At 32.4% G+C, this 26593-nt stretch overlaps 1 protein-coding gene across 13 annotated transcripts in view; it reads right to left on the minus strand.

Annotated features, from left to right (window-relative positions):
• Positions 1-26593, minus strand: part of Ppfia2 (PTPRF interacting protein alpha 2) — a 462148-nt gene that overhangs the window by 308206 nt on the left and 127349 nt on the right. For 7 of the 13 annotated variants that reach the window (XM_047551053.1, XM_047551052.1, XM_047551049.1 and 4 more), the window contains exon 1: positions 5149-5447. The exons of the other annotated variants lie outside the window; for them this stretch is intronic. In XM_047551053.1, coding sequence (XP_047407009.1) covers positions 5149-5229 — 81 coding nt within the window. In that variant the 5' untranslated portion in view covers positions 5230-5447. Of the gene's footprint in view, positions 1-5148; positions 5448-26593 lie in introns of those variants that run through there. 13 annotated transcript variants of the gene reach the window in all.

Here is a 26593-nt window from a genome sequence, read left to right on the forward strand (position 1 = left end):
TTCATTGCAATTCCAGGACATAAGTTTATTAGAAATATACCTATTTCCGATTAGGTCAGATTGTGTCAGTTAAGATTAAATGAGAAGATGTAATGAAATGGAAGTCTTAAATTTAAATACAATGTGACTATATTATAATGTTTTGAAGTCATGGGGTCAAGCTTTTGTAAATTTTCACCATAATACATCACTGGGATTAGAAATTATTTATCTTAAAAGACTTGTGCTACTGCATTTAATCAACACTTTAGGCAACAGCTTATAAGGGAAAGATCATAGAATTGTGTTTCAAAACCCTGGATTCAAACAGATAATATATTACTTGATCTCTGCATTATTAATAACTCTTTGGGCATCTTTTGTGAGCATGTTTTTCATCTGTACAATGTGGAAATCATAACACTTCATCTGGATTATTTGAAAAGCTACTAAACTGTTCTTTCTGCTCCAGCCCCATTGCTAACCATTGTAATATCCAGTATTTTAAATAAACAGTAAACCAAGCCTGCCACTCTTCACTGAAAATCCTTAGATCTCAAATTCAAAATCCTGAGGATAACAGTCAACACTGTGCTCCTTTAGATTCTGTACACTTTACTTACAGTCATTCTCAGCCTCCAGTTTATATTCCAATTATACTAAACACTGCTTGTCCCACATACTAGTGAGAAGCTTTGTCTCTGCCTGAAACACTTACTGTATTATTTCTAGAATTCATAATCATGAATGTATACCATGAGGTGACAAGCATCTCCTCAATTCTCTCATATAACTTGGACATCTGCCTATATATTATTATGTAATCCTGAAGTCAAGGGGTCTGTCTGTCTTTCTTATGATCTCTACAGGGTTAGGAGTACTTTTCTTTCATTCCTAATTTTTTTCTTGAGACCATGTGTGCCAATATTTGGAAGATATTTTCTAATGCATTTTAAAATTATCAACAATAAGAAGCTATAATGTGTTCCAAATAATAGTTTTAAAATAGTGCTGAACTCTTTTAAGGTAGCATGAAAATTATTGAATATATAAATCTGGTTCTTTGCTGAAAAGTCATAACTTCTACAACCATGTTTGATTATAAAGATATGTTTTGCTGTTCCATACTAATTAGTAATAATATCATTTGAGTAAAAATTCTTTATGCAATTGAGAGTTCCTTTCCTATTATATATTTTAAGTGCTAACCCTATCTGCCAAATGTGAAAATATATACTAATCAAATTTTTAAATTTTATTTATAAAGTAGGAAAAAAACTCCAATGAATAAATAATGACAAAGATGTCTATAGAAAAATATTTTCAAAAAAGTTTTGGCTAGCTCCTATATAAATGTATTTAAGTATAATAAAATTAATTTTTTTTCTTTTATCACTCATATAACTGATATTTTGAATACAACAACTTTGAGTGGTATACAACGCCTAGTATTAAGCAAGATGCCATTTACACATTATTATATATTCCCTGTTAATATATAGTTAAGCCTCACTAACTACCTACACGTTTAGAAAGAAATAATTTGTGTATTGTGATAATTTTCATATTTTAATCATTTCTATTTTAAATATACCCCAGCTAAGTTTCCCATATCCTTGTATTAGAGATAGATTAATAAAATGCTTTCAAGGATTATAATAAAGTATGATACCCATATCAATAGTGTTCTGAGCAAGAAAAGGGGATCAAAAATTCTTAATATAGCATGAAGGATTGAATGAGAGTTTTGTGTAAGACCTAGCTTTGAGATAAGTCTTTAAGACATTATTTTTCCAATAAGCAGGTTAAATGAAGAAGCAAAGTCAATCACAAGAAGCGTTCAAACAATTTCCTGAGAAGAAGTAGACAACATGTTGTGTGTCTTCCAGATCACAAAGGACATTGCATGCCAACTCAGGGAGATGAACTTTATTCTTTTATGAGGGGGAATACATATACTATTTTAAACATGAAAATGGCAGATCACTATGTTTTTATACTTTGCAATAAAGTGTCTTTCTCTAGTTTTCAGTGGATATTAGGGGGCAAGGGAGTTAGTCACCTTTACACACAGACCTCACACATAATGTCATTAATGCTAGAGTTGAATGACAAAGAAAAGTACCCTGAAGAGAAATATCTCTTCTGTGGGCTACATAGATCATTGCCCTGGCCAAAAATTAATTATTTTGATTGGGAGAAATGGTTTGAAATTTTTGCTCTGTTTATTGACAGTAATATGTTGCTCGTTATTGTTTTATACAAAAGCTTGCACAGAGTTCCATTTCATAAAACAAGCAAATTCATTACAAGGAACAACCACTGGATGAATGTATTTAATTTCTAGGAAATGAGAGCTCATCAATACCTCTGGTAAGGCTCACACTTTAAGTCATGAAAAGTGAATCTAGAAGTTTAGCAGAGCAGACAAATAGTTTTATTTGCAAACATAGAACAGTGAAGGAACAAATGTGAAATCATGTTAGGATATCATTTTTATGGACATAAAATTAAGAAAAATTCACTGTTCTAAAGTATTTACATATATATACATGCATATATTAAAAATATAAACATGTATTTAACTTTGTTTTAACATAGGTTTCCCATTTGTACAAAATAGAGTGCCATAAATTGATAATACATAAAAATATTGTAAGATGTTTCTCCTAGAGGCATTTAGTCTTAATTTTGGTCAGTTAAAGAGCATTCTAGGCAACTGTAGTCAAGGACTTAATTTTGGGTGACAATTAATTCATTAAACATCAAATACAATCTGGGTATTGGTATCATCCAGTTCCAGTCATCTCTGAATTAAAAAAAAATGCAGACACTAGTACATATAAAGTAAGGGATCAGTGAGAAATCATACGTAAGAAAATAAATTTAAAGCAAGTGTTAGATGTTCTATATAAAAGTTATTTACATGTATATGTGCAAGTGTATGAATGTATTTGGCTAAATTAAAATGCAATGTAAAAGAAATTCATATTCTTAAAATATCCTTAGCTTTTCATTTTACCTTTGAACTAGTTAGGTCAAACATATTCTAAATCTTGCTCTTAAAATCTGATAACACACTGTTTCAGCACAAATGACAGGTAGTTTGGATGCTTAATGAGAAAGTGGAGCTAAAATTCAGTATTCTGCATGCTGAGCTCTCTTAAATGTTTTTGCATATGTTAACTCCTGTGCTGGAATAATGTTAAGAAAGTAGACATTAAAATCCCAACTTGTCGAAGAAGGATCATTTCAGAAGCACATTTATGCCATTCCATAATGAGAACCACTTTTGAAAATTTAAACATTTATACAAGACACATTTTTTGACAAATGGTCTGTTACTTTTACAGCATCTCATTGCTTTTTACAGTGTTTTAACTAAAAAAAATAAACTTCCTTGAAATAGGTTAATGTACACAAGAAAAACAATTGTTTAATTCTTTCCTTTTAACATAAAAGCAATGAATCAACCATCATAAACTCTTATGCTTCAAAAACTGTCTTTTCTCCTTCTTCCATCCAAATCAAAAACAATAGCAACAAATAGATAAACACCCAAAGTTAAAGACATTGCCTGGTATTGCAAACCTCAGAATCAAATATCATGTTGTACAATTAAAAATATAGGAGAATAGAGCTTATATTTGCAAATGTTTATATTTTACCTGAAATCCTAGGGGATTTACATGATTATGCTATTACACCATCCAAAAAAGGAGTGGTTAAATTTATAACAGTATGTTTTCAAAGAAAATCACCTGCCAGGAAAGGTGTCAGCAAGATCTTTAAAGAATTGTGAAAAGCCTGTGTCATGACTAAGCATATGGGATTACTGACCCTTAAACTTCAACTAGAATACCTAATGTCAAAATCTACTCCCAAGTGTCAGCTACAGGATATTGTAAGCAATGTTCATATCTCAGTATAAGAAGAAAAAAAAAGTAATAATTCTGTGAACAGCCTCAGGGCACTTGCATTTTAAATCACTGCCACAATAAGCAGATCACCTCTGGGAAGAGAATATATTCTGGAACAACACAGACTTGCACTATCAGTAGACATCAGTGTAAAACAGAGAGGCGACAGGATTAAAAATAGAAGTATAGAAAGTGGATAGAGAGAGAGAGAGAGAGAGAAGGAGAGAGAATAAACACATTCAGTGCTTACAGTTTACAAAGGCAAGAGAATTTTATAAATCTGATGTGCATTTATTCAGGGTATCCTTTAAAAATATTCTGACTACTTTTACTCCATTGATTCTCTTGGTTTTTGTATTTTTTTCCCCAGAACACTCTGACTATACAGACAAGATAGTTAAATGAAAGTTTGTTTATATTTCCATAATGTAAAATATACAGTGAAGAGGTTCATTTTCCCTTTCATGTAATGATGATATGACTGAATTACAAAGTAAACCTTAGCACTGAAAGATGCAATTGAAAGATAAAATGAGGTAGGATCTGATTGAGGTTAGACTAAACCATTTTCTAGATCGATGACTGATTTATTCACAGGCAATTGAATTACATCTAGTAGTTAACAGCTTTGTAACTCACATTCATATTTGTATTATAAATCATTTTGACTTTTTGATAACACAGAAAATCTTCCATCTTAATGAGTTTCTACTTTACCTTGAATTGATAAGCATACTAAACATGGTACTTAAGACTCCTGTATTATTGATTACTTGTACACTGCACACATAACAAAATTAAATAACAGAAATTATCTGAAGCTATGTATATGAAATATAACACATTTTTCTTAGCCTAGGGGTCTTGGTTTGCAAAGTTCTATAAAAATATCTTTTAATTCTACTCTCTCTGTGATGAATAAGGGAAGTAACTGTGCAATGTACACATTACAATCATAAATAATATCAGGTGAAATAACACACCTCAAAAACTTTCAAGGTTATAAAGATTTAAAAATCCTTGTGAAAAATTAAGTGTCCACTATTATTTTGTTTGAAATCACAGAGAATCCAATGACAGCCTATTTCAATATTTTAAAACAGACTAAACTGACATGCACATTGTCCATTCCATAATCCTCTTCAATACTTTCACACTTTTCAGTTTTCCCTTCTTTATATTTCCCATTATTAAAAGTTTGACTACATATTAACTTCCTAAGTCGTGAAGTCATTTAAAGCACACTTACTTGAAAAGTGTAAAACCGGGTCCCATTAGGAGGATGCACTTTAGGGGAGCCAGAAACGGTGTTCATATCCGAGAAAATCATTTCTGATCACAGAGACAATATAATCCACAAGGAGCTACAGATGCAGAGCAGAGAGCTTAGCGTACAGATAAATCCGTGCATGCATTGAGGGAGACTACAGGGTAAAATGAAATCTGCCCCATCCTTCTTAGATACACAGTGATAGCATTTTGAATCTTTCTCCTACGTTTGAAATCTAAGCTGAAAGGGCATCAGCTACCGGCCTTTTGTGCAGCTAGTTCTTTAGAACAGACAATGTTTAAAAAAATTTTAAAACACAGAAGGAAAAACGCAAGAACCAACGATAAATGGAGCTTGTGCAGAATCTGGCAGTGCTGTGGACCTGCCCATCTGTTCTCAGTGATAATCACCTCCCTCCACCACAGTCTAGCGGAGTGATTATGCTAAATATCCTGGTTAACCAATAACATACAGTTTCATTTCAGGGAAGCATGCACAGTGTAATTCAGAGGACCTCTTCTGACTAACCTGAAGCATGGTTCACATACTGCTTAAAGCTGCATTCAGTTACAAATTATTGTTTTATCACTTTTATTTCTGCATGCTTTCCAATTTCTTCATAATCCCTAGTCTTTTCAATAAAATGATAATATTCTTTTACAAAGCTTGTTTTTTTTTTAAAAAAAGAACTCTTTTATAATTTATAGATGCAAGTATATCATAGCTGGCTAGGATACTGAGGGACAATGTATACAATTCAGTAAATCTCTATAATACTAGGACTATTAACAAATACAAAGCAAATATTTTCCACTTGTCTGAAGACCTAAAGAACATAATACACATGTTATCATTATTCTCTTTTCTCTATCTTAGCTCAAAAATTAAGCTGACAATAACAATGCCTTAAAAAGTAGCATAAATTTATTTTAAATAATTTATTTTATATACAAATATACACAGAGAGCAATTAATATCTCTGAAGAATTTTTACTCCAGTTTCAAAAATATTGATTGCAAAAAAGTTATTTGCAAAACATGTTCATTTTCTATGCCTTTAACAAATTATTCAGTCTGTATAAAAGATCATATTCAGATGACTTGACAACTTCTAGAGGTAAAAATAAATGTTCCATTTACACTTGGTTCAAAGGCGGAGACTTCAGGAAGACATAAAACAGAATGATCCAAAAGTGTATCTTTGTGACTGTATCTAAGTTGACATAGTTCTACACAGTCAAGAAACCAGAAACCACAGGCTTTGAACCTGGATTCTACAAAAGGGTGGTAAAAGTTCTTAAAACAAATTACTGTTAATTTATACTTTAGATTCTCTAATTATGCTTTCAATTTATAATATTATCACCTTGACAAGTCTTGAGAAGTCATGACCATGTATGTATCCTATGATCTTATGTTTTAATCAAACATTTATCTGCTATTGTCCTCACTTTTTGGTAAGGGCTCTTGGTGCTGTGGAAGAATACCATCATATCACGTCACATCAGTGGTACACAATATCTGTAGTATCAATAGTGATCTGCACCTTCATCTTTGTGCTAAGTAATGTTGTCAGCTTTGAACAGTTGCTATTTTTCCCTTTCCCTACTTTCTCTTTGGAATTATTCATTAAGGATATTAACTCTTAACAGTGTGGAAAAAGGATGAAATAAAGTCCTACATTTAAAGGGGAGATTATCTATGTATGTTAAATAGATTTTGTAAAGAACTGTTGCTTCTTCAATTATTTATTTTTCAATCATTCACTTATATCAATATAGATAATGATTTATATTGTCCCTGCTTTGGCCATTGGCAACTCCTTTACTTCAGTTTGCTCCCATGTCCCTTTGATATGCTACCATCCATTTGTTTTGGAGCACCTGCATGGTTTTTAAAAATGATTGTCTCTTACAAAAATCACGTCTGATTTGCTAAAACTGTTAATCTCCTTAACCATAACTATACCACTGCGGTAAACCTGAAAAAATGTGTTTTATTCTTCCATAATTATTTAAGCAGTAATAATATGCAATTTTTCAAATTTATATTTTCCCTCATTTCTCAACCCACATGAGAGATTCATACAGATTAATTGCCAAATTTTCATAATGACTATATATGCTTAATAACTGTGGATATTAGTGATATATGTAAACATTTGGGTTCACCCCACTGCCAGAACCATGTTATGATTACATTTCCTCTTGTGGTGAAAGCATGTAATTCATACTCTTCAAAGAACTGTGAGTAGAAATAAAGTCTCTAACACAAACCTGCAGCTTTGGAGAGCTTAGACTTTAGGGGGAAAAGTTTGTCAAGTAGATTAGAACTGTGCAAATATAACCTCCATGCAATGTTATGCCTATATGTAAATTGGTTCTGACATAATTTAGACCATTAAATTCATCATCTTCCTTATTATTATAGAAAAGTCAGTAAATCAAATATTCTGGTATGATCTCACATACTTTTGGAATAATTTCATATACATTCTGAATTTGCATCAGAAATAATTTTACTTTATCTGGTGATATTGAAGCTTTTTATTTTAATTTTTTTATGTTGAAGTTTTGTGGTCAATAATAATACACTTGGCTTTTCCTTATATATCTTTTGTAGGAAGGGGAGGAAATAGGTATAAGTTAACCAGGAGGCAGTAAGGAAAAACTGATATGCCTTCTCATTCCCTGTACATAATTTTCTTTTCCTATATTATACTATATCTCTATATTGTTTACTTTAAAATTTTTCATTACTAGGATTGTAGTTTGCAAATTTTCCATGGCCTTTAAGTTTATAAGTGTTAAAAATAAATGTTTTGGAATGATTTGCATTCACAAATATTATTTTAACACAGTATAAAATAGAATAAATATAACAAAATGCCAATAAATATTAAATACAAAAAGTAAAATGTTATCAGAATTGTGTCTTGATGAGAAAATTTAATTTTTTTTCAAAATAGCTTTTGTATAAATTTAAATATACCATTATAATGAGTCAGTCCTAATTTTCAGTTTTATAGATTTATTTGTTCAGAAACACTGTACACAGAAATAAGTGGATGGTACAGGGAAAACATGCTATTATTATTTTTTAAAATAATGGTGTCGCTAAATCCTTTTAATTGCTTCTGCTTATACAGTAAAGTCAAAAAATATTTTATAATCAATCATTATTCAGATACTTTGATTAAATCAAAGATTTTTTTCTTTACTTTTTTCTTTTGACACCAGGGACTGAACTCAGGGTCACTTTACCACTGCCACATCCTCAGTCCTTTTCATTTTTTATTTTGAGACATGGTCTTACTAAGTTAGTTGGAGCCTCACTAAGTCTGTTAACTGACTTCAAACTTGCAATCCTCCTGTCTCAGCCTCCCAAGTTGTTGGGATTACAGATGTATACCAGTATACCCAGCTAAATCACCAATTTTATTGAAAGTTAAAAATGAAAACATACCTGTCTTGAAAAATGATGTGTAACCTCTTTATTAAATATATTAACTTTCTCAACATCAAAACCTATATTTTGAGTGGTTCCTTAATTTGGCCCTTGAAGTTTTAAGTCCCTGGGGTAATGCAGTATAGCAAGATTCATCGGGAATGTGCTATTCTGAAAAGGTAGAATGATTTGAATGCATGCTTCCTTAACCAAAAAACTGTTCACAGAATTATGCATTTCAGGAAGGAGTACAGATAGAAGAAAAATTTGCTTAAAATATTTCTATTCTTGTATTCTTTGGAGAGTCTTTGCACTTATTTAAAATAATCATCAAACATCTATCCTAGAAATCAATCACGTATCAGGGATCTGATAAATGCAGACTGAACAAAAAGTACTGTTTACACAATTTAGTTGAGGTAATTGAAATAAACATTATCTCTAACATGTATGACCAATAATTTCAAATTAGCAGACCTTTGATTTTATTAGAAACTCAAAACTTCAACCATATTCTCAGAACATAAGCAAGAAAATTAAGCATGCACAATGAGCTCAGTGGGCCATGCAGAGCCTCAGTCTCCTCATCTGTGGAAAGGGATAATAATATCTCATCCAAAATCTTCTGTCACAATTAAATGAGATTAAAGAAGTGAAAAAATGCAGCAGTAATCAGCAAAATACTCACATTTGTTCCTACTCTTCTCCTCTTCTTTCTTTAAGTGGAAAATACAGAGAATAAAACCTCAACAATCTACAAATTTCTAATGCCACTTGAAAGAATAGATTTCAGGAAGTTCAAAAGTTTATGAGATAAAAATACAAGTAAATAGAGTATTTACAAGCCATGCTCCATTCATTAAAAATGATTATTTCCCTCATAAACTGTAAGTTTAGGATTACATCAAATTTCAAAAATAATTTAGTATGTAAAATATTTAACTTAAGAATATTTGGATATTGCATCTAGCCAAAGCGTACACCAGAACAAGTATTTGGAGGAAATAAAATTATTCAAATTGAAATATGCTTTTTTGTATGGACTTTTATTCATTCATAAAGAAAAATTGATAGTTTTGATTTTTAAATTTAGAAATTGATTGCCAGGGTATTTTATCAATTTTAAAATTGCATATTTATTAATGGAAATGGTACTTTTCACCTTGTGGTACTATGGTTAATGATTTTACATTTATTAATGAACTGGAACATATTTGAATGGAGAAAGGAAATCCATGCATCATTGTCCCAGAACAACAGACATAAAAAGACTGTCCTGGGTAATCCGGGACTTGGGTCATTCCTATTCACAGTAAACAGAAAGATATGTCTTCCTTGAGGGGCTTTTAATTCACTTGGAAAGAAGAACACATACTTTAAACATTTTTACTCTATGAGGATTACACAGATCAAATCAGAGCTAAAGAAGCTAAGCACATGAAGAAATTCAACTGGGCTGATTGATTAGAGCTGACTTCTTGGAGGCAAGTCACCTGAAAACCTAAGAGGGAGGGAGAACAAACATAGCACCTATGTATCAGACATGCATGCAGGCCATTTAATTTAGTCCATGCACCATTTTTGTCCTGGAAATATATTAATTCTGTGTGAGAAAACTGAGATTCAAGGAAGAGAATAACTTGTGGACAGAATGACACTTTTCACAAAAGAGGGTGGGACCTATTCCAGAACACCTGCCTCTTCTTCTTCCTTTTCTCCCAACATTCACTAATTGTTTTTTTGTTTATTTATTCAACTGTGTCTTAATCAAGTAATGATTAACAAATACTTTAAATTTTCCTGGTGCTCTTTCCAGGACCTAGGAGCACAATTATAACATATACACTATTGATCCTTAAAGAGCTTTAAATTTGGTAGAAAAACCTCCACTAACAATAGATGGTTGACTAGCAAGACAACTGTAATGCAGTTGAGTAAGTGTTAAGAATTGACTTAGCTTCAAGGGATTCCAAATGAGTTAATCTGGAAAGAAACTTACGTGAATGCTATGTTGGAGAGGCCCTGGAAAAAGAGGGTTGATGGATTCCCAAAGACAATGTTCAATGTTGAAGGTATGAGATCGTGTGAAATGACTAGAGAACCTGACTAAAAGTACCTCAGGGTGAACGAGGAAACGGTGCTAGATTTGCATATAAAAACATTACAATAAAAAAAAAACAAAACAAAAAACATTTTCTCAGGTGAAATTAGGAAGGACACTTAACCTGTCCACCACTATCTCCCCATAAAACCAAGTAAAATTAGAACATTCTTATCTGGAAAAAAAAATACAAAAGGTAGAGGCATATTTTCATACTCCAGACTAGTATATTTTGACACCTTTGTTTAGGTTGCCAAATAGCTATCAAAGATTATTTTAGGTTGTCAAGAAACTTCATTCTAAGTTTGATTGCTTTCAATGTATCAGAGTAGTTTGAGTATTAACATGAAAGTTAAAAAAGGTACAATAAAATACTTCATCAAAATAATATTTAATTGGCTCATGGTAAAAATAATTGGTTTTCAAGTGTCTACTACATGAAAGGAAAATAATGTGTTCATTTCAATTGCTACAGACTTCTACAAAAAAAAAAAAAAAAGCTCAAGATGTACCAAGAGAAGAAAATTAAGAATATAAACTCTAGAAAGTTGAATTCCAGCTATTTAAATGCTCGAATTTTTACAGAAAGCAATTGAAAGTGAAACATTGAAAGAATCACTAAATTATGCTCTCTAAAAAATGGATGACATAAAAGACCTAAAGCCAGACACTTGTTTTTAATAGATTCAGAGACCACTCACAGAAGCCATTTTTCTGCCTGGAGGAATAATTACTCTTAAGTCTCCTGAAAGAAATGTTATCAACTGGGATTTATAGAAAATCAGAAAATACAGCCTGTGATTTTATATTCTGTCAATAGAAAGATTCAGCTAAAACGTTTTTATATCCCTTCAAAATAATTTTGGATTAAGAAGTGTTATGAGATATATTCTGTTTCAAGACAAGCAATTTGATATAACCTTTCATTCATTTATGGGTATTGGGTAAAAAGTTAAAAATTTGCAAGTGTGATAAGAATTGGGGAGTTAAAGGAATACAGTGAATAGGCTGCTCGTTTTATGTTAGTTTCCGATAAACACCCAGGGGAAAAAGAACATACAAGAGGAAAAATGAGGAGGAAGGGAAAAGAAGAGGGAAGCGAGAAGGGGAGAGAGGGAGAGATTCGTATAACTTGTGCTATCTCACCATAGGATAACAAATAATTTTGTCAGCAAGCATTCAGTCATAAGTCATTCCAGATGGAGTGCAATTTGTAGCCCAGATGGACAATACGTCCTAGTGAATCCATATGGATGGCATATGAAAGCTAGCTAGCTAAGTATATATTGGGAGCTACATTTTCATCTCTCTCTCTCTCTCTTTCTCTCTCCTATTTATTTGTCTCTACATATATCTGTACCCTTATCGTTGCATCACATGTTCTAAAAAATACAATGAAGATGATGCTGTAAAGAGAGCTAAAACCCTGAATTTACTTTTATATCCTGCTCTGGGTCGTCTACTGCCTGGCAATTGCATTGGCTGTACACATGGCTGTAGGAATCATTCATTCACCCTACATTTATCTAGCAAATCATTACAAAGGAGCTGTGAAATGCAAGACAACAGTCACAGTTAAATAGAAAAGAATAAACAGTGTGAGAGATTTTGTACCACAAAAATGAGAAACTCCAACAGATCTCATTCATTTCAGTGGTGAAACCTTAGATTAGGTGATCTCAATTCACCATAGCCAGATTGTGGAACCAACCTAGATGCCCTTCAGTTGATGAATGGATAAAGAAACTGTGGCATATATATACAATGGAATATTACTCCGCAATGAAGAATGATAAAATTATGGCATTTGCAGGCAAATGGATGAAATTGGAGAATATCATGCTAAGTGAGATAAGCCAATCTCAAAAAACTAAAGGACAAATGATCTCCCTGATAAGCGGATGAGGACATATAATGGGGGAGGGGTTAGCATTAGGGTTAGGGTTAGGTTTAGGGTTAGGGATAAGGAGTATGGTAAGAATGAAGGAAAGAAGGACTGTATAGAGGGAAAAGAGGGGTGGGAGGGGTGGGGGGAAGGGAAAAAAATAATGAATCAAACATCATTGCCCTATGTAAACGTATGATTACACAAATGGTATGCCTTGACTCCATGTACAAATAGAGAAACAATATGTATCCCATTTTTATACAATAATAAAAAAAAGAAAAAAAAGAAAAAGCAACTACTGATATCTCAGAGACTTCCTTCATAGATCAAGAGATTTTTTTTTAACTAAATAACCATTTATTTAAGGTGTTCCAAAAAAAATCATGATATTCTTTAGAATCCATAGGAATAATTCAAGATTTGTATCCAAGTTAAAAAAAATAGTATATTGAAATCAAAACTTATGTTCTTCTGTTTATAGGACAAAAATATTCAAGATGGCATTAATTTGGGGCTTGGTTATCATGTCTGTTTTTACACAATCTCATAAAGTTAACCTATGTGCAGGTATTTGGACATGTGCATACATATGGATATGTGCATGTGTGTATCCACACACACATTAGAATTTAATTAGAGATTTTTAAATGGCATCTTTCCATGCTTTATTCCTCCTTATATTTTACTTTGGTTTCTCTTTCCTTGAACTACATGTTTAAAAATGTTTATATATGTATCATGTTCATAGGCCATGAAGACCTTTGTACTTAAATTACAAATATTAACATGCATAAATCTTTAGCATTCAGATATTTACTTTGTTTTGGTGTGGTTACTCCTTCTCACTCTTTTTTCTTTTTTTTGTTTTCTGGTCCATTAATGGACAAATGTTGGTCTGTTAGAAGATCTCTTTAATCTTAAAACTTCATAATTTTATAATATCTAAATTAATTTTATAATATCTAAATTTATCTCATGTTTTGAAACACATACTATCAACTAGGTTTTATACAAATCATATTAAAATAAGACTCCAGGACAAAATTTATTTCATTCTGTATGACTCTAGATACCAGAGGCCTATACAGTTCAAGTTTTTATAGTAACACCTGAAGGAATTTTTGAATTATGTTTTTTATAAACATAAAAATAGCTGCTTGAGAAATTTTGGGCTTACTTTATGGCATGAGAGCCATGTATAGACAATTATATGCTAAAATTAAACTTAAATATACCCTACCTACTCTATTATACAGTATGGTTTTAATATTTAAATGTTCAACTACTTTTTGTTAGTAATTGGTAAAATTATTAGGAATTTGTGGCTTAACAAAATGCTTCTCTGGATAAGCTTGTACTTGCTATTTCATTTCCTGTCCAGTTTCTATATATGACCTGTCACACTCTATGATAGAACTTTCGTATCAGGATACAAAAAATTCTGTTTCTTGTAGAATTTGGATTTTTTATTATCAGAAAGCAAAATTCCTAGCTCAAGTTTGAATCGCAATATGCTACTTTAGTGTGCAAAAATTTTGGATTATATGGAACTTCTTCCCTATTATACCAAGGACCAGTGCAGTGCATGTCATAGAGTAGATATCTAATAAATATTTGAGAAATGTTTGAAACATCTTCCTCTGGCTCTTTGACTTCTTTCTTCTTCTGAGATGCATTTTAGTATTGTCTTATTTGATTCACCAAATAATCCTGAGAATGAAAAAAATGGTCATATTCTCAAATTCTTGTAGTTAGTAAATGGTATGTCTAACATATAAACTTTGGGTTGAATGCACTACTTTGCATATAATTGGCAAGATTTTGGTGAATGAATGAAGAGAATAAACAAATGCAGATATTCTAACTAACAATCCATATTATTTTATTAAATACTACCTAGTAGTTTAAATGGTTTTTAGGACATTTTATGGATTATTTTCAGATATAGGAACACATCCCATTGCACACCTGCACGTATCCAAGCGCCTCAGGATACACACAGTCACAATCATCTCCCTGTACACACTCACAGAGCATTGGGAGAAATATCACATGAGGTAAAACAAAATTTCAAACAAAAATGAAGTAAATGTTCTAACGCTTTCCACTGTACACTACTTTGTTTATATCATCTCAGAGAAAATAGATGCGAATTAGATGAGAAAAAGTGAAGAATCAGTAAACAATTCTATGCCAGGGCCTTTCAGATACATTATCATGACTAACATGAAATAACGAAAAAACCAGATTTTTTTAAAAAGTAATTTAGATGGATGGAGATTACAATCAGGATCCTGTCTAAAATTAAAAAGATTAGAAGATCACAGGAAGAGGGATAATATTCAGCAAAAACAGGGAGTAAGCTAATGTAATCTGTAGTCCACCTTATTTCTTACTCTTAAGACCATGGCCACAGTTGCCATGACAGCAACTATATTATTTCCTCCTTAATTTTACTTTTTGCAAGAATTTTCTTTGGAAGACAAAGCCAACCACTATCTTGTTTTATTTTATATTAAGGTCAATAACAATGACTCAGTAGTTATCATTTATTGAATGATATTGTATTCCAAACATTGTTTTGCCTTGCATAAAATCCTTAAATGGAGATTTTTATTCCTCACATAAGTATAAGCAAGCTGTATTAAAAAAAATCATGCAATTTGTCTAAGATTACATAGCTAATATGTGGAAAAGTCAGATCAATTGAAATCCAGTCCAATTACAAAGTTATAGTATAAATCAAAATTACATCTTTGTTACTTCTTTATCTGACACTGGCTTTAACTCAGTGAAGAATATGAAAAAAGGAATAATAAATACCTTATTGATTAACTGATTTCATACATAAAAAAAGAATTTTTAGATGACTATCTGATTAACAGCTTATTTTAATCATATAAAATTGTTCAAATTTTTCTAAATGAATCCCATGCGGGTTGTGAAAGACAGAAAGGAATCAAGAATAGGTGTAAGGTCTTTGGTCTGAGCAGATACTCAAAAATTTTGGCCCTAAGAAGTGGAAGGATAAAATAAATTCCCACAAAATGAGAGGGGGAAGGCTGCAGGAGAAGAGTTTGGAAAAAAATGTGAGTGTTAAATTTTGCAAATGTGTTGAGTTTGAGGTTTCTGTTAGTCATCTAAATAGAGATGTCACATAGGTAGGTGGATATAAAAATATGGAGACCATAATTGCATACAGATTGAAAACCAAAAGACTGGAATGAGGTCAGCAAGGAAGTGGTATAAACAAGGAAGACGTCCAAACCAGAAACCTGGTGTATTCCAACAAAATGAGCCCTGGGACACCAACAAAGAATGCATAGGAGCAATTGATGACACTGGAGGAAGACCAGGACACTCTTGCGATTAACATGAACCAAGTAGGTAGGAGTGATTATCTGTATCAAATGCTGCCTAGGTCAATTAAGCTGAGGATGGAGAACTAGTTATTGGATTTAAGTTCATACAGGTTGGCTCCAATGGAGAGTTGATGGAGACAAAAAAGATTGAAGAGCATATAAAAAGTACCAGGAGGAGAGAAATTAGAAACTATTCAATACAAAACTTCTTTGGTATACTTTTCAGAGGAAGCAAAGAAATAAAGAAATGGAAGAGTAGCTGGCAAGGAAAGGAGGGAGAGAGAAACGAAAGTATGCTAATGTGCTGAAAGTCTCCAGGAGAGAACAAAAGATTGATGATGTGGGATAGAAAGGGTACATTTCTAGAGCAATGTCCTAGAGTAGGTGAGAGAAGACATAATCTAAAAAGGAAGAGATAGTCTTAGAGAGGAGGCAGCTATCATCTTTGATAATGGGGGAAGGCACAGTACGCAGGTTCAACCTGCTGGTAATTGTGGCAATAGGAGTTTATACATATTCTTGGGAACTAGAAAGTAAGGACATCTTTTGAGCAAGGCTGGAGAAGAAGTTCTGAATATTCTGAGAAATGAATAACTCAGTCGTTATTGAGAATACTGCCCTGTTGACAGTGTGATGTAGAAACATTGTCATGTTCCTATTTGTGCCATGATATGAACAAGATTGAAAGACACTGGTATACCCTTATTTTCAAAATGTGCTAGCTAGTATTTCCTCTTCGAGAAATCTATCTTTCTGCTTCCTTTTCCCAACATATCTTTTTTTTTAAATGTTGGTGCTCTCTTATAAGCCCCAATCATGTGACCATTTTTACATTTTTAGTGAAAATGAATGAATGAATGAGTATATTCTCAAAGTCCTGTAACCCTGTAAAGAAAAAGGTTAAACATCACTCAGAAGTGGAATAACCTCAGGAAAACCTCATTTATATATATATATATATTATATATTATTATATAATTATATTATATTATATATATATATAATAACCTTAGCAAGACTTCATTTTATATATATATAGACACTGAATTAAAAATTACTATTAAAATTATTAAAAACATCCCAGATCACAACCTCTTAACTAGAAATATAGATTCCTAAAAGACTATGATCAAATCATAATTGTGAAGCTTGCTGATTAGAGGACATGAAGGCACAGAGTTGAAAATTTGTTGTTATGATAAATTATAGGCATAGGCTAATTTCTCCAATTTATCATCCTTGTGCTTGACATTCACCACACATAAATAAATGAAAGAAATATAAATATTAACATTTCATAACAGATGCAGAAATTCTTATAACAAATGCCTTCCTTTAATATCAAAAGGGCACATAATCAGTGACATGATTACAATATGTGGAGAGGATTATCTACACTGGCAGTCACAGTCACACAGAATAAATATTAATTCTATTGAACTGATTAGGTGCAAAGATTGGACATTTCTTTGAATTATGATTATACTATTCTTATTATTAAATAACCAGCCCAGTATAGCAGTTAAAAGTATGGACTTTAGTGTTAAGCTCATTTAAGACCACATTCCCACTTTTAATTTCTAGACGAATAAAATTTTGACCCAGCTTCTCTAAGCCTCCATTTTCTTCTCTTAAAAGTGGGGATTAACATACATTTTAGTACATTTAACCAGGACATTGTGAAAATTAGTGAGATAATGTATGTAAAGCACTTAATGTCATTCAGTCATTCAGAATTGAAATATCCACCTTTGCAAGTTTCCCTCTTGGCACCAGCCCTGAGCTGGACACTATTCTAGGCAATTAGGAAACATGGGGACATTTGATAAAGAAGTACTTTCCATGGAGGTTTCTACTATGGCGAGAAGTACAGAAACAAACATGAACAATAAATTAAATTATGTTTTAGAAAGTGATTAATGCAGTGAAGAAAACCAGAGCAGTGTGGAGAGGATAGGAAGTAGAAGGAGGGAAAAGGGGCAGGAGAACTGAGATTTCAATTCTCATGTGAAGTCTGTTCTAAGTGTTTTCAATGGCTGTTCCTTTTCCCTGGTTCTCTAACCCAGAGACCTGGGGGATTGCTCCAACGTGTAAACGTCTAACCAATGTCAGCACTTCTGAAAGTCCCTACCTGAAGACAGTGTCAACAGGCGTACGGTGTGATTCACCATTCCTTAATCTGTTTTATTTTCTTCATCTCACTTTCCCTCTATGTGTATCTATGTGTGTGTGTTAAATGTTTATCTATGTATTCATGTACTTAAAAATATTTATGTGTATTACATATGAAACATATATACATATTCATTATGTGAGGGAACAGATATTTTTTCTGTTTCATCAGCTGTTGTATTTTCATTGCTTAGCACAATGTCCGAAACAGGGCTGTTAATAAATGATTATTGAATAAAAAAATGGAGATAATCTTTCGTTTCAGCTAATAATTCTCAAATTCAAAGGGTAAAGCAAATAAGACTGAAATGCAATGATCAACATATTTCTAAATCATTGGGAAGAATTTTCATACATAAATATTCTAATTTTGATACCCATGGCATTTCTTATCTGCATGACAATTACCTACCAAAACTGAACTTCTTTAAAATAAGATTATCTATTCATTAACCTATTAATTATTAATTGAGTGCCTATAGGCTTTTTACTAAGCACTGAGGATACAACAATTCAAATGGCAGCCATGATTATTTTTAAAAGTTATGTCTCATTATTAGAAATCCTGAATCTATATTGTTATAAAAATTAAGACACAAAGATTGCTTATGAAACAGACATTATTAACTCTTATACATATATGACTGCATGATCAATGTGATTCTACAATATGTACAATCAGAAAAAATTCATAAACGCATTCTACTGTCAGGTATAACTAATGAGAACAAATTAAATAGTTCAAAGAAAGTCAGCAAAATCTTATGATTAATCAATCAAGTTGTCACATTAATAAAATAATAGTTTTTATAAAACTTTTAAAAATGATTGCTTATGAAAGTCACCACACTGTTCCCTTTTGGATGAAGTCACTATTCAATGATGGTCTTAGAAACTTGATTTCTTTGGTTACATATGCTACTTACTATATTCTTCTCTGGACTCAGAGTGAGGCAAAATGTCACTCCTCTCTGACAAGGGGCTAGGAGCATAAGCACCTTCCATTCTTCAGGCTCTGCTGCTGTGTGCAATGGCACTTAAGTTGTTAGTGAACAAGATAAATAAAGAGTGGTTAACCATGCATGTTAGACCTGTAACTTTCCAATCCTAAATTGTCACAGGGGTCAGCAAAAGCAGTCCACTCAAATGCCACAAGATGTAATCATCAATTTTTTTCCTCACCCTTTAAATTTCTACCAGGACATGGATTGCTTTTAAAAGTATTCCCACTGAAGAATGAATGGAACTAGTTAATACCTTCACTTGGTTTGAATCTATTGCAAGATATTAAATCTGTTACTTCCTACTTGGGAATATGAAATAATAATATTTTTCCAGAACAAGAAATTTGAGTGAGATCTTCATTGTTTTTCCAAGTGAAAGCTAAATAAGTTTTCAACTGCTTCTAAAGAGATAAAAAATGTGAACACATTAGAAAATTCCTGTTTTAGTACTCAGCTCTTAAGATTTAATATTCATAATGCTAAATGTCATTTTCCTTAAGGCCACAAGCAAAATAAACATATTCATTTTAAAAGAAAATGACCTCTAGTAGAGATAAGTTGATTAAATAGAAAAAACTACTTCTTTATTGAAAGAGCATGAAACAGAAATGTATCAAAGGTAAAGTATCTCACGATTAAATCTACAATTTACATGCTTAGGAAAAAAGTAGATGTATGGAAGTTCCAAACAATAAAGATAGACATGGTTAAAAAAAAATTCTATCTCTGGATCCAGAAGGGATGATAGAATGGATTAGTCTACATAGTGTTCACAATCCATAAGTTTTTAATGGATCAATTTTTGTACTTCAGTAATTAGACTATAACTAAAATCCAGAACCAAAAATAAATATCTAAAGTTTAGGGTGAGGTATATTCTGAGATAGAGAATGGTTCATAAACTTTATAAACTATGATGTCTACTATTGGTTTTAAACTGTTTTCTGCCCAAATTAACTCATGCTCTCCCCAAATTAGCAGTAAAAACCTGCATTAATGACACCTTGGTAAAGAAATACAACAGGAATGCATGCATACAAAGCAGATCAGTAGAGGACAGAATCTGATAGGAGTGGGGCTGAGACAATGTAAGGTTACAAAATGGAACCTGCAATGTGACTCTGAAATGAAGAATTTCAAGGAAACAACAGGGAAATGTGAAAATCCCCTGACACTTTCTAAAAAATAAGGGCACTGAGATACCTATGGTAAAATCAATACACAGTTTAGAAATTAAAGGAAGGAATAAAAGAATACTTGGGAAACCATTTTTTCATTTAACAAATACTTGAATTTGTACAGCTATTTGAATTAGAGAGGACTAAACTGTGGACAAAAAAGAAAAAATAAATAAATCCTCTCTTCATAAAGTTTATCTTCCAGGAAAATAAATATACACTTTGTACAGCATGTTAGAAGGGGTGAGGAGAGAAAATTAGGGAGGAGTAAGAGAATTGAAAAAAGAATTCAAAAGTTAATTAGGAGTGACCTCAAGGATAAATTACCATTTGGATAAACTTGGGGTGAGGAATGGAGCCAACCAGATATCAAAAGGAGTAACAGGCAGAAGAAATAAATGCAAAGGTGCTAAAATGATAGCGTACTTCAGAGTGTGAATGAAGAGTGTGACATGGTTCACCCAAACTGAGTAGGTGAGTAAGCAAGTAGCAGGGGATAAGATCAGAGAGAGCAAGAAGTCAAATTACACTGGCTCTTACAGAGTATTAACTGAACACTGGATCTGAGTAGATCAGTGAGTACAGTGGGGAAAGCTCTGGAAGTTTTTTGTTGTTATTGTTGTTGTTTTGCTTTACTTTTAATATAAATTTGTATTAAATACAAATTTATTTTAATTGATACATAAGAGCATACAAATAAGAGCACATAAATTTACATATTATGGGGTACCATGTGATATGTTAACACATGTGTACCTTGTGTTACGTTCAAATCATGGTAAACATATCTTCTCAAATATTTGTCATTTCTTTACTGTGAAAACATTCAAAATTCTTCTAGAGTTTTTAAATATGTCGTGTATTATCATTATCTACAATCACAAGAGCACACCAGAAATTCTAATCTAACTATAATTTTAAATCCATTGTTGACCTTTTCCATTCAGAGTGTCATGACTGGGGACAGATCAATATTGTTAAAGGATCATTTTTGCTTTAGGGGGGAGCACATAAGATAGGGAGGGGTGGCTAGAGTAGAAAAGGGGAACAAGTGAGAGGAACAGACTATGCAGATAAAAGTGAATAATGACAGATAGCAGCAGTAGTGTGAAGGCGGTGAGGCAGAACTGGACTCAAAGTATTCTGAAGACAGATTTGGATGTGATGGAAGTAGGAGTGGAGGAAAATTTTAAGTTTTTTTTTTCTTTTTTTTTTTGCAAATGAAAGGATAAATCTGTCATAACCAAAATGGAGAAGGCTATGGATGTAACTAGTTTAGAATAAAAATCTAGAATTCAATTTTCCACATGCTTGAAGTTTAATATTTATTAAACATTCATTTGTGGGTGTCAAGTAGGTAGTTGGACATTCTCAAAGGAGTGGAGTCCTGGCAAGAAACAGGAATCCTCAGTTTATAGGCTGATGGAAATTAGTGAAAGGGAAAGAAAAGAAAGCTGATGACTGAGCCCTATAATACCCCAATATTAAAAATTTCAGAGAAATGAGCAAACACCCCCCCCAAAAAAAAAAGCTGAAAGGAGAGGTTAGTAAGCATAATACTATGACTGGGTGTTTTTACCCATGTGGGCGCTCACCTCAGGCTCCCAACTGAACCCCTCTTCTCCCCTACTGGCCAACTTGGACAGTACACAGGTAGACAAAAAAAAAGGAGGTGATGTTTTCCAGGCCAACCAGATAAGCCAGATCAGTGAAGTGACAAATTACCACATGGTGATTTTCCTATCCTGACTCTAAGGGAAGGTCAGAGTGGGAACATTATAATAAAAAACATGTGTTTGCAACTTGATATAAGGCTCAACACCAGTACCCAGAATTATTCAGAAGTCCTCAATGCCAGTGCTGAAGGATACAGGGTAGCTGCTAAGAGAACAATGCTGATGTAACCCCCTGCATAACAGTTTACATTTTTTTTCCTAACCTGAATACACTTTAAATGAAATTATATGTGGAATCCAAGATATAAGACATATGGGTCGAATTTCTTTGATGCAGAAGTAAAAGAACCAGAAAATTGCCAATTCAGAGTCCCTGCCAAAGTTATCTGTGAGTCATCTGACATAATCCAGAGCCCATGTAAACCCTATAAATATGGGTTTGAAAACACTGGGAGAAATTTAAAAGGAAAACCATTTAAAGATGAAAATAACTGGTATTAAATACTCAGGTAAGGTCTTTGTAGTTGTCAGAGAAAAAAGGACCTAAGCGAATAAGCATCATTTCAAAGTTTGATTTTGTCTCCCCAGATTATGATACTCAGTTACAAAACCTCTGGTACTACAATATCAGCATAAGGGGAGTAATTAGGGAAAATATTTTAAGAAATTTTTGTTTAAAGAAAGGAAGAAAAATTATGATCTAGGAAAAAGTCCATTGTGCCTAAGAATGGAAGTATACAATGAGATTTACCCATTTCAAGAAAACATTAACTATAAGGTAAGGAGAAAATGTGCTTAAAAGTTTTTTTTTTCTTTTTTTAAATGGACAAAAAACAAGATAATGACTGTGCATTTTCATAGCTCTCATGGGGAAAAAGCAGTTGCAACAAAGAATGTACATGATAATGAACCTACAGTTGCACCCAATATCTATCTATTTTAATCAAATGGGAGATTAGGCTACCACCAGCACTAAGTGTAAGTGTGAATTGAATGCAATCTTGTGGGGACCCTCAGGAGGAATACTGCAGTTTATTTAGAGACGTGAGAGTTTCAGGAGGCATTCAAACAGTGAAAATGAAGATGTTAAAAATGTATGGAATAAATTTAATACAGTGGACAAAAAAGAATAAGTGATATTAAAATGCTTATTAAAATGATGAGTATTTTAGGCAATTTTAATGACTTCAAATGATGTGCCATTAACCTCATCCATCTACTAAAATAAAATCAGAACATTAATTTTTCCCTTTAAAGCTGAAAGATGTATCACTAGTTTACAAATATAAGCATTTAATTGATATCCCTAAGATGCCAAAGTGACTTAACATCTATAGTGTAAGACTCTAACCACATTCTGATTTCAGACCACATCTATGGTGTATTCATGATTATATCCTATAGGTATGTGGGTATCATTCCTAAAACTAGACACCCAAAAGATGAATAGATAGTGTATTGGTCTCCATAAGTCTGTGGCCCTTTTCTTGTACAAATTCAATGCAAAACATAAAAACTTACATGGAAGGGAATTAACTCATTTTTCCTCCTAGAAGAATAATTTGTTTTTTGCTCGTTGTCATAACCTCAGCTTTTAGAAAAATGCCTCACATAAAATAGCAACTCAGGACTAAAAAGAACCATTTTAAAAAAAAAAGAAGAAGAAAGGAAAGAAAGTAGCAATTTGGTGAATATTTATTGAATGAATGAAACAGGATACACAGACCAGAGCATCAGAACTATCCCTGACTGGTCAGGCAAACGTCTACTTTAAACAAGCTATTTTGTATGGTCGAATTACAGGCTTGCATAGGAAGGAGGCCTTCAAACATATATTACCATTTTAGAAAAAAGCATTAGTTATCTCACAATTATAGATAGCAGTCTGTAGTTTTTGGTTAAAATAGAAGTAACAACATGTGGTGATCAAAACAAACTAAAGGAGTTAAATAATTACTTTTTGCAATGTCCCCTGCCAATAATCAGCAAGTATAGTGAGGAAAGGAGGTAAACCTTAAAAAAGAGTCCAAACAAAAAGAATCAAGGGTAGAGGTAATTCAGTTTTACAGTGGTCCAAAAGAGACATACATATTCAATTTTTTTCTTTCTTTTTTAATATTAATTTTGAATTATTAAAAGGCACTTTGTGTGTGTGTGTGTGTGTGTGTGCGTGTAAAGTGAGAAAGAAAAAGGAAAAAATCTTTCACTCTAAGTCTGTTTATCAAAGTAACAATCAATCCTTGTGTGATAATTATGTTGTAGTCACCATTTAATATGAAATTTAAATATTCACACAGTAATAATTTTCTATTAAAACATCAAGCCATAGTGAAATATTATCTCCCTCTCCTATTATCACAGATTGTTTTATTTTTAACTTGAGTAGACTTATCACTATATTGCTTATATTAGAATTACTCGTATATTCTTCTTCAATTCACTGCTACTGATCTTACAGAGCATGGATAATGGCTTATTAACCTTTAGTACTAAGATATTGATGGCTGAATCCTAAAATGTGGCAGACAAATTGATATTTCTACAACTACAAATTGAGATCAGAAACCTTAGGAGAAGGATCCTTACTCATGACTAAACTTTCTATGCCTAGAAGGAATTAGAACAATATTTGTGGAACAGTTTATTGTAATTTTATATCATTATGAAGAATCACAGACATAGGCATATGCAGAGTATGATGTAGTAATGCACACTAGTTAAAAGAACTTACACAAGCATACCTAACAATCACATTTTGATTTAGCTAAATAAAAACACCAGGGAAATTTTTAAATAAAAATTATTATGTTTTAGTGAAAGATATCAAGTTTTTGAGTTAGAAGTCTATTTTGAATAGAGTAGCATTAACAAATCATTTTCCACCTAAGATGTGATGAAAATAATACTGTGATAGTGGGGTTAAAGAAAAAAAGGCAAATTTTACTTAGTATACTTTTTTTCTTATAAACAAGATGGCTGCTTTTTGGACATTACTGAATAACTGCCCCCCAAATTCTCTATATTCTTCTTCTTTTTTTTTTTTTTTTTGTACCAGGGATTAAACCCAGGAACACTTAACTACTGAACCACATCACAAGTCCTTTTTTTGTATTTTTTTAGAGGCAGAGTCTCCCTAAGTTGCTGAGGGCCTCCATAAAATGCTGAAGCTGGCTTTGAACTCCCGATCCTCCTGCCTCAGCCACCTGAGCAGCTGAGATTACAGGCATGAGCCACCGCTGCACCCAGCTTTAACAATTCTTTATAGTGAATCACCTGTCATATTTTCTGTATTGATTAGTTGTTGCTATTCACTTGTCCTTTCCTTGCCATGGGAAAATATTCCATGTGACATGGTGAATAGGAAGCTACATTTGCAATGGAAAAGACAGGTGATTGGAAAGTGAATCTTCATTTCTGCAAGCACTTAATGTCAAAATACACTCTTCTTACATTATTTGGCAAGCATACATACTTCTAAATATACAGTCCAGCTGCTTGCTTTACATTACTCAAATGTCAACTTTCAAATACAGAAAACTATATGATAGATGCATGCTTAATCCCTATATGCTCTATTTTTTAATTAATATCTTCCTAGGTTCAGTGCCAGGTCAATCCTACATTCTGTATGTTACTTTAGCATTTTATACACATCACTATCATTTCCTAATTTTTCCTCTCTCTCTACTTTTACTCCCTCAGACTATTAAATGTGCTATGCCTTAGGTATTCAGCAATTGCATTGATCTCTAGTGTATTCTGGTAGTCTAGTGATCTCTATTAGGCATTTTATAGAACCATATATATATATAACTTCATATAAAGGGGGTTCCTGAAACACATTTACACATTTTACTTGAGGATAACCAGCATTAAAGGTAGAGGTAATGTTTATTGATTTAATTTTTGTATTATTTCTACTATTTTCCAGTATTTTCTGTACATTATTATCATTTCCTGATTTTCTCCTTTTTTCTATTTTGAATCTATATGGGGAAGTGCTATGTGCTATGCCTCTGATAAGAGAAAAATGATGTATGAGTCTCTGAAAGAGGAAGATAAATTATCAATAGCAATCATTGTTAGATTTTTTAAAATAAAATCCAACCACAAGCCCTAAGTTGATGGAATGTTCATTTTCCAGAATAGGATGTATTCATATATTTTTTGTGGTACTGAGGATCAAACCAAGTACCTCACACATGCTAGGTTAGCACTCTACCATGAAGCCACAACCCCAGCCCCAGAACAGGATTTATAAAGCTAGTGTTTGTTACTCCTTTTGTAAATTTAATTCATAGCTTTTCAAGTTATCAACCCTTACCTTCTGTACCACTTGCAAACTTATTTTATACATCCTTCTGAATTATCCAAACATGAAACAAGATAAAGAACCCATCCTAGCTTAAAAAGGGAGAGGGGCATTAAAGTTACCAGAAAATTTTTTTCCCTGTGAATTGATAAATAAACTGTTTTCAAGCTCTTGTGTATCAATGGAATACTTTCCACTAGTGTACCATATTTAGACTTAGAAAATCTCAAAATTTATAACTCCATGAAATATTTGGCCCAATATTTTTTACATTCTATTTAAAT

The sequence above is a fragment of the Sciurus carolinensis genome, chromosome 4, assembly GCF_902686445.1.
Source record: "Sciurus carolinensis chromosome 4, mSciCar1.2, whole genome shotgun sequence".
NCBI lineage: Eukaryota > Metazoa > Chordata > Mammalia > Rodentia > Sciuridae > Sciurus > Sciurus carolinensis.